The 14,511-nt window shown below is 37.0% G+C and overlaps 1 protein-coding gene across 19 annotated transcripts in view; it reads left to right on the top strand.

Moving 5' to 3' along the window:
• The window catches only part of DMD (dystrophin), a 2,667,987-nt gene that overhangs the window by 1,812,231 nt on the left and 841,245 nt on the right, over positions 1-14,511 (top strand). For all 19 annotated transcript variants that reach the window (XM_086387503.1, XM_086387509.1, XM_086387510.1 and 16 more), the window contains 2 exons: positions 7,908-8,055; positions 10,825-10,974. In XM_086387503.1, coding sequence (XP_086243629.1) covers positions 7,908-8,055; positions 10,825-10,974 — 298 coding nt within the window. The remainder of the gene's footprint in view (positions 1-7,907; positions 8,056-10,824; positions 10,975-14,511) is intronic.

Genomic DNA, 14,511 nt, shown 5'->3' with positions numbered 1-14,511 from the left:
TTCCTCCTAAGGTTTGCTGAGAGCAGCAGTGGTGTTGGCTTCACAAGCGGCACTAGTGAAGAATCTACCTACCAGTGCAGGAGACACAAGAGACACAGATCTGATCCCTGGGTTGGTAAGATCCCCTGGAATAGGAAATGGCAGCCTGCTCCAGTATTTTTGCCAAGAATCAAGGACAGAGGCGCCTGTCAGGCTACAGTCCATGGGGTCACAAGGAGTCAGACATGACTAAGCATAAGCGCACAAGCAGTGGTATCACATCTACCATCAGAGATTTCCCACCTCCTTGGTACCCCATGTCCAGATCAATGTTGAGGACTCAGGTGACCTTGGACTAGAATGTATTACTATGGCTCACACCTCAGAAAATCTTTACTTTCTGTAGATGAAGCCCATTAAAATATTTCTACCTTATAAGCGCTCCAAAGCAATATTTCACCTCTACTATTTTTCCCCTTTAAACTAGGTCATAATAGACTTTCTCTAGACATTTCTATTTGCATATTTTATTGTATGTGTGTGTATATATATATATATATTTGTGTACTATGTATATTTTATTTGTATCATGTATGTTTTATTGTATATATCAGATCAGATCAGATCAGTCGCTCAGTTGTGTCCGACTCTTTGCGACCCCATGAATTGCAGCACGCCAGGCCTCCCTGTCCATTATATATATTTCTATTTTTAATTGGCATATAGTTGGTTTGCAGTGTTTCACATGTACAGCAAAGTGACTCAGTTGTACATGTATACATATATATTTATTTCTTCTTCAAATTCTTTTCCATTATAGATTATAAGATATTGAATATAGTTCCCTATGCTATACAGGTAAAAAAAAAAAAAAGAGGTCTCAGGTGGAATGGAATACTTAGCTTTGTGGAGACTGCAGTGTTTATGGTGGGAGTCGTTACCCACCTTACATCTCCCCTTACGTCTCTCTAAGTAATCACTAAAATAATGTATGAAAACTGCAATATGGGAAAATTATGTTCCCCTTCAGCTGAGTATTCGTTGAGCTGAAGAACTCCTTCACAGATCTGTATAGCTTTTGGGGAGAACCAGAAGAACAACCTAGGCGTTTCTTTGGCTTTCCATGTCAAAGCAAGGCAATTGCGGGAGAGACAGGAACCACAAATTACCCATACACAGGAAATCAATGAATGATTGTAAATGGGTTTTTTTCTTTAATGTGTGTTTTTAAATGAAATAATCAGGTGGAAGAATTGTCGATTATTCAAAGTTGAAAGGCTAATTTACCATGTTTTATTTACCAACTGGTTGCTGTTGACTCTGAAGTTCATGATTCCAGTTCTCCTCTCTCCCCTGAGCTCCAGATCTATTTTTTTCAACTAGTCATTTCCCCAAAATATCCAGTACAATTCAATGTACTCAGCTGGAGTAAATGACATCTATTCAGCCAGATAAGGTGGAATCACTCCTAGACCAGGTGACCCAGTACTGAACCTAGATGACCCAGTACTGAATACTGGATGACCACTTATTAGCTGTTTGATCTTGGGCAAAATGTGAACCCTCATTTTCTTTCATCTGTACATGAGAAAAAACTAGTACTCATCTCACAGTAGTAATGTGACAACTTGTTATTTGATTCAGTGGCTGCTGACTCTTTGCAAACCCAGGGACTGTAGCCCGCCAGACTCTTCTGTCCATGGGATTTCCCAGGCGAGACTATTGGAGCACGTTGTCATTTCCTTCTCAAGGGGATCTTCTGGAACAAGGGACTGAATCTCTGTTTCCCATGTCTCCTGCATTACAGACAGATTATTTGCCTTTGAGCCACCAGGAATGTTTTGCCATATGGGAGAATGCTTAATAATTTTTAGTGCCTGATTCTAACCTCTCTCCTTTCATCCACAAATCCTGTTGAATCTCCTACATTTTAAGCATTCTGTCTTTTCCTTTTCCCTTGCTACATCTTCATGATTTGGACCTTTATGTGTGCTCAGTGCCAAAGAATCCACCTGCCAATACAGGAGACACAGTAGATGCAGGTTCAATCCCTGGGTCAGGAAGATCCCCCAAGGAGGAAATAGCAACCCACTCCAGTATTCTTGCTGGGATAAACCCATGGAGGCAGAGGATCCTGAAGGGATACAGTCCATGGGGTTCCAAAGAGTCAGATAGGACTAAGCGACTGACTACACATGTGTGCAGGCCTGCATCCCTTAAATCCAGAGGTCATCTGGATCAAGTGATAATGGTTGAACCATGACCTTCTCTGGAATGAAGAGTGCTTCAGTTCAATTAGTCAGTTCAGTCACTCAGTCATGTCTGACTCTTTGCAACCCCGTGGACTGCCGCACGCCAGGCTTCCCTGTCCATCACCAATTCCCAGAGCTTGCTCAAACTCCTGTCCATTGAGTTGGTGATGCCATCCAACTATTTCATCCTCTGTCATCCCCTTCTCCTCCTGCCTTCAATCTTTCCCAGCATCAGGGTCTTTTCCATTGAGTCAGTTCTTCGCATCAGGTGGCCAAAGTATTGGAGTTTCAGCTTCAGCATCAGTCTTTCCATTGAATATTCAAGACTGATTTCCTTTAGGATGGACTGGTTGGATCTCCTTGCCATCCAAGGGACTCTCAAGAGTCTTCTCCAACACCATAGTTCAAAAGCATCAATTCTTCAGCACTCAGCTTTCTTTACGAAGAGTGCTTCATCAAGTAGTTAACATCTTCCATTTGATGGGGGTTTTAGTTCTGCATAAGAGCTCAAAGATATTGTTCTGTGTATCTGGCCCGAAGAATTCATGGACTGTATAGCCCATGGGGTCGCAAAGAACTGGACATGACTGAGCAACTTTCACTTCACTTTGAGAATGCAGGGAAGGGAATACAGAAAGGCTTTTGTGCCAGGAACCCCACAGGGTCCTGCTTGATTTCAATTCCTCACTCTCTGTCTTACCACCCTTACCCACATCCATTCTCCATAGAATACCAGAGGGAATGGATGAAATAAATCTTGCTCTACTCAAAAAAATTGGAGTAGTTCATCACCTAGAGATTAAAACAAAACATTCTATCCACTTCGTAGCCCTGCCTTGAACCACTTTACCAGCTTCATGCTTTGACCCTTCCTCCCTAAATCTTGAATACTTCAATAGCCAACCATTTCAGCATCATGCATTGATGTAGATATCCTTACTTTGCATGTATAAGAGAAGCCAAAATATTTGTTATTGGCAAAAACTCATATAATTAAACACTAGTCCCTCTGGAAATGAATGCCAAGTCTTTATCGACTTTATTAGCAGAAAATAAGCTTAAGCATATCAGGCAGATAATGCCGATAATAATATTCATTCATAATTACAAGCAGCTAAAGGTAACAGTAAACTGTCATTACATTATGAACCTTTTTTTTTTAATCCTAAAATAGCCAGCAGCTTAGTAGCAGCCCAAAGAACTTGATTTATTCGTTGTTATCAGTGGTGGAAGGCTATGCAAACTAACCAAATTTCATTCATTTTAGGCAGCACATTTTACCACATTAACATCACTGAAATCTGGGTGAATTTTACTATTTCTGGTGGCCAGGTCACATGTGGTTTAGAAGAAAATCCAAGGAACAGTAAGTAGTAGAGCCCTGTTAAGAAGTGCTATACTGCCGAGACTCTTGATGTTACAAAAGATGACACAGTATGGAAAAGGACATCAGTTAGGAGATCTGACTATAAAGAAAGCTGAGCACCAAAGAATTGATGCTTTTGAACTGTGGTGTTGGAGAAGACTCTTGAGAGTCCCTTGGATGACAAGGAGATCCAACCAGTCCATCCTAAAGGAAATCAGTCCTGAATATTCAATGGAAGAACTGATGCTGAAGCTGAAACTCCAATACTTTGGCTTCCTGATGTGAAGAACTGACTCATTTGAAAATACCTGGATGCTGGAAAAGATTGAAGGCAGGAGGAGAAGGGGATGACAGAGGATGAGATGGTTGGATAGCATCACCGACTCAATGGACATGAGTTTGAGTAAACTCCAGGAGTTGGTGATGGACAGGGAAGCCTGGTGTGCTGAAGTCCATGGGGTCACAAAGAGTCACACACGACTGAGCAACTGAACTGAACTGAACTGGGGGGATCTGATGCCTGGTGATCTGATGAGGAGCAGATGTAATAATAATAGAAATAAAGTACACAATAAATGTAATGCAATTGAGTCATCCAGAAACCATCCCCTCCCCACACCCCTGTATGTGAAAAAAAATTATCTTCCATGAAACTGGTCTCTGGTGCCAAAAAGGCTGAGGACCACTGATCTAAAAAGAAAAGTGGTATAGGAGGCTCAGACTCTAAATATGAGGAAATTTGAAGAACGCTGCACCAATTTTTTCACTTATACTTTTTTATGCATATTCAAAGGGAACATAAGAGAAATATATATATATATAAACCTAAAGAAAAATTTCTTAATAAAACCTCTAAGTAATAAATGTCATCATTTAATCAGCAGCATTCCTTACTCTAACCCACATCCTGGGAGTATACACAGTGGTGTCATATGACCTGCAAGTGAAGGTCTATTTCATTTGGTGAAATACTGTAGTGCACATCGGTGAGTAAATTAGATTATGTTTTACTGTCAGTATTGCAAAAAAATGGGAACAATTCTTTTGAAACAGAAAAGTGTATAAGATTGAAAAGAATGATGGCCAAATTCATTCATTCACACAACGGTTATTTATTTAGCATCTTTTCTCTGCCGGGCATAATTTCAGGAACAAGGGTAACAGTAGTAAATAAAACAGGCAAAATCTTTGCCCTCAGAAGGTTTGATTTCCTGTGTAAGATAGACAATATACAAAACAACCAAATTATAGTGCTTTTTTGTTTTGGTCATGCTCAGTCACTCAGTTATGTCTAACTCTTTGCAATCCCGTGGACTGTAGCCTGCCAGGCTCCTCTGTCCATGGGATTTCCCAGGCAAGAATACTGAAGTGGGTTGTCATTTCCTTCTCCGGAGGCTGACCCAGGTATCAAACCAGGGTCTCCTGTATCTCCTGTATTGCAGGTGGATTCTTTACAACTGAGCCACAGGAATGTTTTAAGTACTAAAGAGAAAGATTGACTAGGGAGAAAGAACAGAAATTGGGGAGAGAAGAGGTGTGATTGTAAGTAGAATCATCAGGAAAGACCTGCAGGAGCTGAGGAAACCAGCCATGTTTGATTTGTGAGGGAAGGTCATTCTAGGCAGGAAAAAACAGCAAGTACAAAAGCTGAGGTCTCAAGAAGGATAAGAGAAAGGGAGAGTAGATGGAAATGAGGTCGGACAAGTAAAGAGAAAGGGGATCAGCAGATTTTATAGATCAGTGCTTTTCCATATAAAAGTACAGTGAGCCTCATATGTAATTTTAAATTTTCTAATGTCATATGTAAAAAAGAGTAAGAACAGGTGAAATTAACCTATTTTATTTAACACAATATATTAAAAATATTATCATGTTGACTTGTACATATTTAAAGGACTAATGAGATGTTTTATATTCTTTTTTAATACTTTAGAAATAGTTTTATTTTTATTAGTTTTATATTTTTATTTTTTTGCAATAGATCCTTGTTAATTGTCTATTTTAAATATAGCAGTCCATACATGTCAATCTCAAACTCCTAATCTACCTATCCCCTCCACCCTTTCCCCCATAAAAATAGTTGTATTTTTTTATAGCAGTTTTAGGTTCACAGCAAAATTGAGTAGAAGGTACAGAGATGATTTTTTTTGTACTAAGTCTTTGAAATCCAGTATGCAATTTACACTTACAGCACATCTCAATTTCCCTCACATCATTTCAAGTGCTCAGTAGCCACATATGAAGGTGTCTAGTATATTGAACAGCACAGATCTAGACCCTCATAGAGTGCTGTAATGACTTGGCTTTCGATTTGAATGAACTGGGAAGCAATAGAAGAGTTTGAATGCAATGATGACATAATATGATTTGAGTTTTCAATGGAGCCCAAAATAGGGCTTGGGTTTTTATAGAATCTGCTGTTTGGAGAATAGAAAAAGAAGACATGTGCCTCGGATAGACTTAGGACCAGCTCACATCAAAGAACAAAATTGAGTATGAAAGTGAAAGTGAAGTCGCTCAGTTGTGTCCAACTCTTTGCGACTCCATGGACTGTAGCCTACCAGGCTCCTCCATCCATGGGATTTTCCAGGCAAGAGTACTGGAGTGGGTTGCCATTTCCTTCTCCAGGGAAAATTGAGTATAGAGGAACATAAATCCAATAACCGGATCCAGTTTGGGGAATTAGTGTAACTGTAGTTCTCTCAATGTCCTGTCTTTGCACAGGCTGTGAATCAAATCCCTTTTCATGTTTCAAGACCCAGGTAGATCATTATTTTCTCTGACATATCTTCTATACCTTCTATACTCAGAAAATAACTTGTCCTCCACAATATTCTATCATAGTCCTAGATTTACATGCTTCTTCCTTCTCATGGACTATGAGATCCTCAAGGCAAGGTACATAACTCATTTCTCTTTGATTCGAATGCCTACTTGAGTTTCTGGGAGTTAGTAAGCACTCAATAAATATTTGTCAACTTGAAGCAAAAATGAACAAAAAATTAGCTGAACAGTCCCCAAATGGAAACAACTCAAATGTCCACCAACATAGATATATTTTATACAGTTTCGTGCTATGTAGTGAAGAAGATAATCTACACAGAACATGGATGATGATTGTAAATGTTACACTGAGTAAAAGGCAGTGTGTTTAGTCACTAAGTCATGCCCGACTCTTTTGGGACTGCATGGACTGTAGCCCGCCAGGCTCCTTTGTCCACAGGATTTCCCAGGCAAGAATACTGGAGTGGGTTGCCCCATATACATAATGCTCAATACAGGCAAAATAATAAAAGTTGACAGGATACTGATTACACTTGGAGGTAGTAACTGCAAGGGTTTTGAGGGAATTTCTAATAACATTCTGTTCCTTTGGTGTATCCAAGGGTTAGTTGGTGTATCCATTTTTTAAAACTATATTAATCTCTATAGTTATATGAACACTTTCCTATATGTGTATTATACTTCCGTTCAAAAGCTTACATACCACAGATACATAGTTCCCAAAAGACAATAAAACAAAAAAATGTAAATTGTTATAAGTGCAGCTTATTTTGCTCAGCTGCATTCTGATTCAATATGTAAGAATAAGTTTATGGCTAATTGAGTAACATACAGTATATGTGTTTTTATAATTAACAACATCCACTAGTACAACATATGTTAAGTATTTTAAATCAATTCCCTCTTTCCTCCAAAAGGATTTTGTGTTGTAATTTGGAAAACATTTGAACATGTAATAATTTAGTGTTTTCATTCAATTCCCTTGTTTTTGCTTTACAATTTTCCATAAAGACGTATTTCATTTAAGCATCTTGAAACATGTAATTTCACTTTATATACTTACTCTAGTGAAGTTGTTCTCAACCAGAGACAGTTTTGCCCCAATGGTGATATTTGCCTAGGCCTTTAAAATATTACATCCTTAAAAATATTATATCATTAACATCTTTTTTTAAATTTATTTATTTTAATTAGAGGCTAATTACTTTACAATATTGTATTGGTTTTGCCATACATCAACATGAATCTACCACAGGTGTACATGTGTTCCCAATCCTGAACCCACCTCCCTCCCCATACCATCCCTCTGGGTCATCCCAGTGCACCAGCCCCAAGCTTCCTGTATCCTGCTTTGAACCTGGACTGGCATTCATTTCTTGTATGATATTATACATGTTTCATGTTGACATCTTTAAAATGGCTTATTTTTAAAAAGTGTGTGCAGCTTTTTTGAGTTTTCTTAAATTAAAAAAAAAAAAAGAAAACTTGAGAAATATGTTCTTTAAAACAATTTTATTCTTCTCCAGGTTAGAAGAACAAAAGAATATCCTGTCAGAATTTCAAAGAGATTTGAATGAATTTGTTTTATGGTTGGAAGAAGCAGATAACATTTCTAGTATTCCTCTTGAACCTGGAAATGAGCAGCAACTAAAAGAAAAGCTTGAGGAAGTCAAGGTAATTTTATTTTCTAAAATCTCCCAGGGCCTACTTGTATATGAACCTAGGGGGAATTCCCTGGTGGTCCGGTGGTTAGGACTTGGCCATTCACTGCCATGGCCTGAGTTTAATCCCTGGCCGAGGAACTAAGATCCCACAAGCTACATGGTATGGCCAAAAAAGAGGAAAAAAAAGTATAAGAATATATGTTTTAAATGTATTCAGTCATTGATTTCCTGCCCATTGGGATACTGATAGTTCTTCAGTAATTTTTCTCACAACTTGATTTTGTCTTAGCCCAGTGAGTATATATATATTTTAAAAAGTATGTATGGGATATATAAGTATGTTTCTGTTTGTGTATGTGTGTGTATAAAATGCATAGTGATACTTTTTAAACTGATTTAAAATTAATTTTAGACTTAATGGAGAATTGTACAGCTTCAAATTATTTTAAAAACTGGGGAGCATCTTTAGAAATGATCTAATTTCTTATAGGAGATCTTAATTGCCAAATCAGTCTCCCTACTTCAGCCTCTAATTAAAGGCATTCTGTTTGCCTGAAGCAATGGTTTGGTTTGGTTTGTGGTTTGGTTTGCCTACAGGGATAAGGGGAGGTGATGTTGGTTCATTTTCTATACTGGTTGAATAAAACTTCTGGTGTATTCAAGTGGTTTTTTATGCCCACTTAACATGATGGAGAAGAGAATGGCAATCCACTCCAGTACTCTTCCCTGGAGAATCCTCTGGACAGGGGAGTCTAGCTAGCTACAGTCCATGGGGTCTCAAAGAGTCAGACACAATGGAGCAACTAACACACTTGATGTCTGCTGCTTTCTGATTAGCTCTCCTGGCTGACGGAGATGCTTTGATTGTGCTGTTGGATTAACTGTCATGGTTTAAGTTTTAGGAAAGAAAGTCCTTTGGATCTATTTTACTTTAATTCTTGAAGGGAAAGGGAAATTAACATTCAATCATCCCCTGTTACATACTAAGTATTAGATGTATTTACATCTGCTATTTTATTTAATCTTATCAAACTTCCAAAATGGTTATTGCCCTCGTTTTACAAGGTCACAGAATCAAAGAGAAATGGAACTGCTTCTTTATCAATGATTCAGTTGATTTGCACATGCAGATTAGACTCCATGTCAACTACTTATTTCTGTGAAATAAGAAATGTGTACCTGACAGAGGATAAAGTATAAGAAGTAAAATATTGCTTAATTCAGTAAACAAATATTAAGCACCTAGTATATGTCAGATAATGTATTAGGTATTTGAGAGTCAAAAAATAAAAAGTTTTTGATCCATAGTTTGAGGATGGTTATGCCATGGAAAAATAAACTCAGTCTGTTCTTAAAAATTCATCTTTCCTAAATATATTGAGTGTTATATATATATATATATATATATATATATAGGAAAGTAATTGATAACTCATTTAAGAGACATGTTTGGTGGTGTTCCCTTATTAATAAATATGCATTGATTTCCTTTTTTTTCCTTAGTCTAGATCAACACCATCCTATAGCACCATCCAATATCATTTAACAACATGATAAATATGTTGAATATTAGCAATTTTAGTAGCCACTAGCTGCACTTGCCTTTTGAGTACTTGAAAGGTAGCTGATGTGACTGAAGAATTAAGTTTTTAATTTTATTGGCAGTTAATTTAAATTTAAATAGCCTCATGTGGCTAATAGAAGATACAAATAAATAGAAGACAGTTAATAAAACTATGATAGCTTTGTAGATCATAAAAAGGGCACTTTTAATGTGATGTTAAATGAATAAGAAAAATTCAGGAATGTGCAGGTATCAAAATTAAGTGTTCTTGAATGAAAACACCCAAGTTTGGATCACCAGTCTTTTGCTTTCTACTTCTGCTTATCTACTTGGATCTGATATTTAACCACTCTGTCTCAGTTTCCTTCTATGTAAGATGAAGATAGTAAGATCTACTTCATGACATTATTATATAAAGTTAACATTTTTATATAAGGCATGATATAAAGATAATGTCGGAGAAGGCAATGGCACCCCACTCCAGTACTCTTGCCTGGAAAATCCCATGGATGGAGGAGCCTGGAAGGCTGCAGTCCATGGCGTCGCTGAGGGTTGGACACAACTCAGCAACTTCACTTTGACTTTTCACTTTCATGCATTGGAGAAGGAAATGGCAACCCACTCCAGTGTCCTTGCCTGGAAAATCCAGGGGACAGGGAAACCTGGTGGGCTGCCGTCTATGGGGTCGCACAGAGTCAGACACGACTGAAGTGACTTAGCAATAGCAATAGCAATAAAGATAATGTGTGTGAAGAGGTTAGTTAGCACAATGCCTGGTACCAGGTATGTTCTTAGTTATCTTCTAATATGATAATGAATTTCTTACTGTGCTAAGTTATAATATGGAGACCTAATACCTGAGAGGATGCTTATATTTGCCCAGATTATTCTATTTCTGAGAGGTGTGTTTTTAGACTTTTGACACTGTTCAGGGTATTGTTTTAGAGCTCATCATACTACGTAACATTTTTCTCTTGAGAAAAAAAAAAATCTCTGAGGGAGACAAGATCTGATCCTTTGTAGGATGGGCTGATTTACTTAGGCGTAGGTGTCTTAGTGCACCAGCTCTGCGCTCTGTAGAAAATTTGGTATTTAAGGAACTGGTGGGCCTCTGGTCTTTCTTTGTTTTGATAGATTAATCAATAGAGGCAAAGACAAGGTAGTTGGCATTGTGCTGTAATTCATTTTAAATGTTGTTGCATTTGTCTGTTTCAGTTACTGGCCGAAGAGTTGCCCCTGCGTCAGGGAATTCTAAAACAATTAAATGAAACAGGAGGAACAGTGCTTGTAAGTGCTCCCATAAGCCCAGAAGAGCAAGATAAACTTGAAAATAAGCTCAAGCAGACAAATCTTCAGTGGATAAAGGTTAGACATTAACCATCTGTCCTGTCACATGTGTTAAATGCTGCAAGCATTTCTTTTGTTTAATGGTGCTTAATTGGTAAGGCTGGGGAAGAGGGCTGGTTTTATGGATTGTTCTTTTGTTTTTATTTTAATTGACCATTCGATTTGGGTGTATGTATGATTTGTTGTGAATGGAAGGAATGTTGATGGTGAATGATGGTACAGTAATGACCAAATGCCAAGTTATATACCACTATTACTTTACATGAATTATTCTAAAGAAATAGACTGGAAAAAAGATGAAGTGATTCACTCAGTGTTCAGGTGTAGGTTGACAATATTTAAGCAAGATGGATGTTGTCCAGCTCAATGAGTATCATAAATCAAAATTACTTATCCTTACCAATAAGGTCGCCTGCAATGCAGGAGACCAAGGTTCGATTCCTGGGTCCGGAAGGTCCTCTGGAGAAGGAAATGGCAACCCACTACAGTATTCTTGCCTGAAGAATCCCATGGACAGAGTAGCCTAGCAGGCTACAATCCATGGGGTTGCAAGAGTCGGACACGACTTATCAACTGAACCACCACCACCAATACTATAGACTTAATCAAGGATCAATGCATGCTAAATTTCTCTAAAATATGTGTTATTTATTTACTGTTTATTTGTTTACTTAGTTGTGAGTCTTCATCTTTCTTGGATACTTATTAAATCTAATATTTTATTTTTTAAATATAATATTTTAAATTGTTTATCAAATTAATGCATACTCATTTTTAAAACCAAGTGATGCATATGAATTTTAAAAAAAGCAACATCAGTTGGTCCATCAAAAGGCTATTTATCAAAAGGTTGTCCTCTCCGTACTGTATTCCTATGACAACCTTGTCATAAATCAAGTGAACATATATATATGAATCTGTTCTGGATTCTCTTGATTATCAATGTCCTTCAACTAGTACTGCAGTGGCTTTGTAACAATCATCTTCCTTTTTTTTTTCAGTTCAGTAGTTTAATTTTTTAATGAAGATTTTGTGTTTTTAGAGCATTTTTAGGTTCACAGCAAAACTGAGAGGAAGTTACAGTGATTCCTCAAAGACTCCTCCCCCCAAATTCACACTTTCCCTTGTTATCAACATCTCCCACCAGAGGGGTTCAGTTCAGTTCAGTTCAGTCGCTCAGTTGTGTCTGACTCTTTGTGAGCCCATGGACTGCAGAACGCCAGGCTTCCCTGTCCATCACCAACTCCTGGAGCTTGCTCAAACTCATGTCCATTGAGTCAGTGATGCCATCCAACTATTTCATCCTCTGTCATCCCCTTCTCCTCCTGCCTTCAATCTTTCCCAACATCAGGGTCTTTTCCAATGAGTCAGTTCTTCACATCAGGTGGCCAAAGTATTGGAGTTTCAGCTTCAGCATCAGTCCTTCCATTGAATATTCAGGACTGATCTCCTTTAGGATGGACTGGTTTAATCTCCTTGCTGTCCAAGGGACTCTCAAGAGTCTTCTCCAACACTCCAACACAGTTCAAAAGCATCAATTCAAAGTACCAGAGGGGTACATTTAACAATCACCTTTCAACAGCTTGAGATACAATTTATATACTGTGTAATTCACCCATTTTAAAGTGTACAGTTCAATGGTTTTGGTATATTTACTTTTTAAATTGTACATATATATAACATAAGATTTGTCATTTTAACAATTTTAAGTATACAATTTATGGTCATTTATTATTTATTTCCACAATGTGAAACCATTACCATTATCTGTTTCTAAAACATATGCATTACCCCAGAGAAATTCTGTAACCATTAAGCAATAACTCCCCATCACCCTACCCCTGAACCCATCTCCCTAAAAGTAACCTCTAATCTACTTTCTGTCTGTATGATTTTGCCTGTTCTAGAGATTTCATACAAGTGGACTCACAATGTATCTGTCCCTTTGTGTTGAGATTATTTTACCTGGCATAAGGTGTTAAAGTTTCACCCATGTTGTAGTGGGTATCACTGAACAATCTTTTATTTTGTATGTGTGTATGTGTATATACACATACAATATATATATGTGAATATACACATTTGTTGTTGTTTAGTCATAAGTTGTGTCTGACTCTTTTGCAACCCCATGGTTGATAGCCTACCAGGCTTCTCTATCCATGGGATGTTCTAGGCAAGAATACTGGAGTGGGTTGTCTGGGTTCTCCAGGGGATTTTCCTGACCCAGGGATTGAACTTGCATCTTTTACATTGACAGAGGGATTCTTTACTGCTGTTATATCTGGGAAATCCCTCCATTCTGAAAGAATAGTCTGAGAAGGCAACAACAACATATATTTGTGTGTATATATATATACACATACATATGTATGTATACATACAATGTATATATGTATATATACCTATGTATATAAGTATACATGCATGTGTATGTATACACACACACATGTATATAATACACACACACAGACACAAACCCACATACTTGTTTTACAAAAAAAATTGGGTATAAAAATTCAAACCTTATTCTTCTTAGTCCAGATTGTTTTTTGCTGTTTTTGGTTCACCAAATAAATTTTAGAACCAACTTGCCAATTTTTACTAAAGCCTTCCAGAATATCGGTTTGAATTGTGTTGAGCTTATAGATCAGTTAACATTTTTACAATATTGAGTCATCTAATCTGTGAAAATGTTACATCCCTTCATTTATTGAGGACTCCTTTAATGCATTTTTAGAAATACTTTGTAGTTTTCAATCCAAAGGACCTACACATGTTTTATTAGATTTAATCCCAGATATTTGATGTTTTGGTCCTTTTATAAATGGGATTCATTTCAAGTTTTATTTTCTTTTTGTTGCTGACATATAAAAATAGATTTTTTTTACATTAAACACATATCCAGTGTCCTTACCAGATTCACAAACTAATATCAATGTTTTGTAAAACATTTTGGATTTTTTTAATGTGCACAATCATGTCATCAAATAGAGGTAGTTTCTCTCTTTTCAGTCCTTAGGATTTTAATTGTTTTTGCATAAACTTGGGCCTGTAAAACAATGTTTAAGGGAAGGGGTGATAATGGGAGGCTTTGAGTCATTTCCTGTTTCAGGTGGTCTGCTTTCAGTAATTAATCATTAAATATTACGTTCCTTATAGGACTTTTTATAATCCTCTGAATCAGGTTAAAGAATTTTTTCCTTATGCTTTTTTCTCAAGTTTTTATTATGAATAGGTAACCTATTCATAACTTTCTCTGCATTTATTAAAAAGATCCTATGGTTTTTTTTTTCCTCTAAATGTGACAAACAACAGTCATTGTTTTTGGATTGTGAAACTACTCTAGGATTCCAGAAATAAATCCTATTGGTCATGATGTCTTCTACTTTTTTATAGATTGCTGGATTCAGTTTTCTAATATGCTGTTTATGATTTTTATATCTTTGTTCATGGCATAAAATGTTCTGTAATTTATTTTAGAATCCTTCTCGAGTGTTGATAGCAATGTTAGACTAGACTTAATAATAAAGTTCAGAGGTTCTCTCTTTCTTTGTT

This window comes from Bos grunniens, chromosome X, assembly GCF_055505025.1.
Source record: "Bos grunniens cultivar Pamir isolate PY7600 chromosome X, Bosgru_T2T1.0, whole genome shotgun sequence".
Classification (NCBI taxonomy): domain Eukaryota; kingdom Metazoa; phylum Chordata; class Mammalia; order Artiodactyla; family Bovidae; genus Bos; species Bos grunniens.
This window is presented reverse-complemented; position numbering and strand designations above follow the sequence as displayed.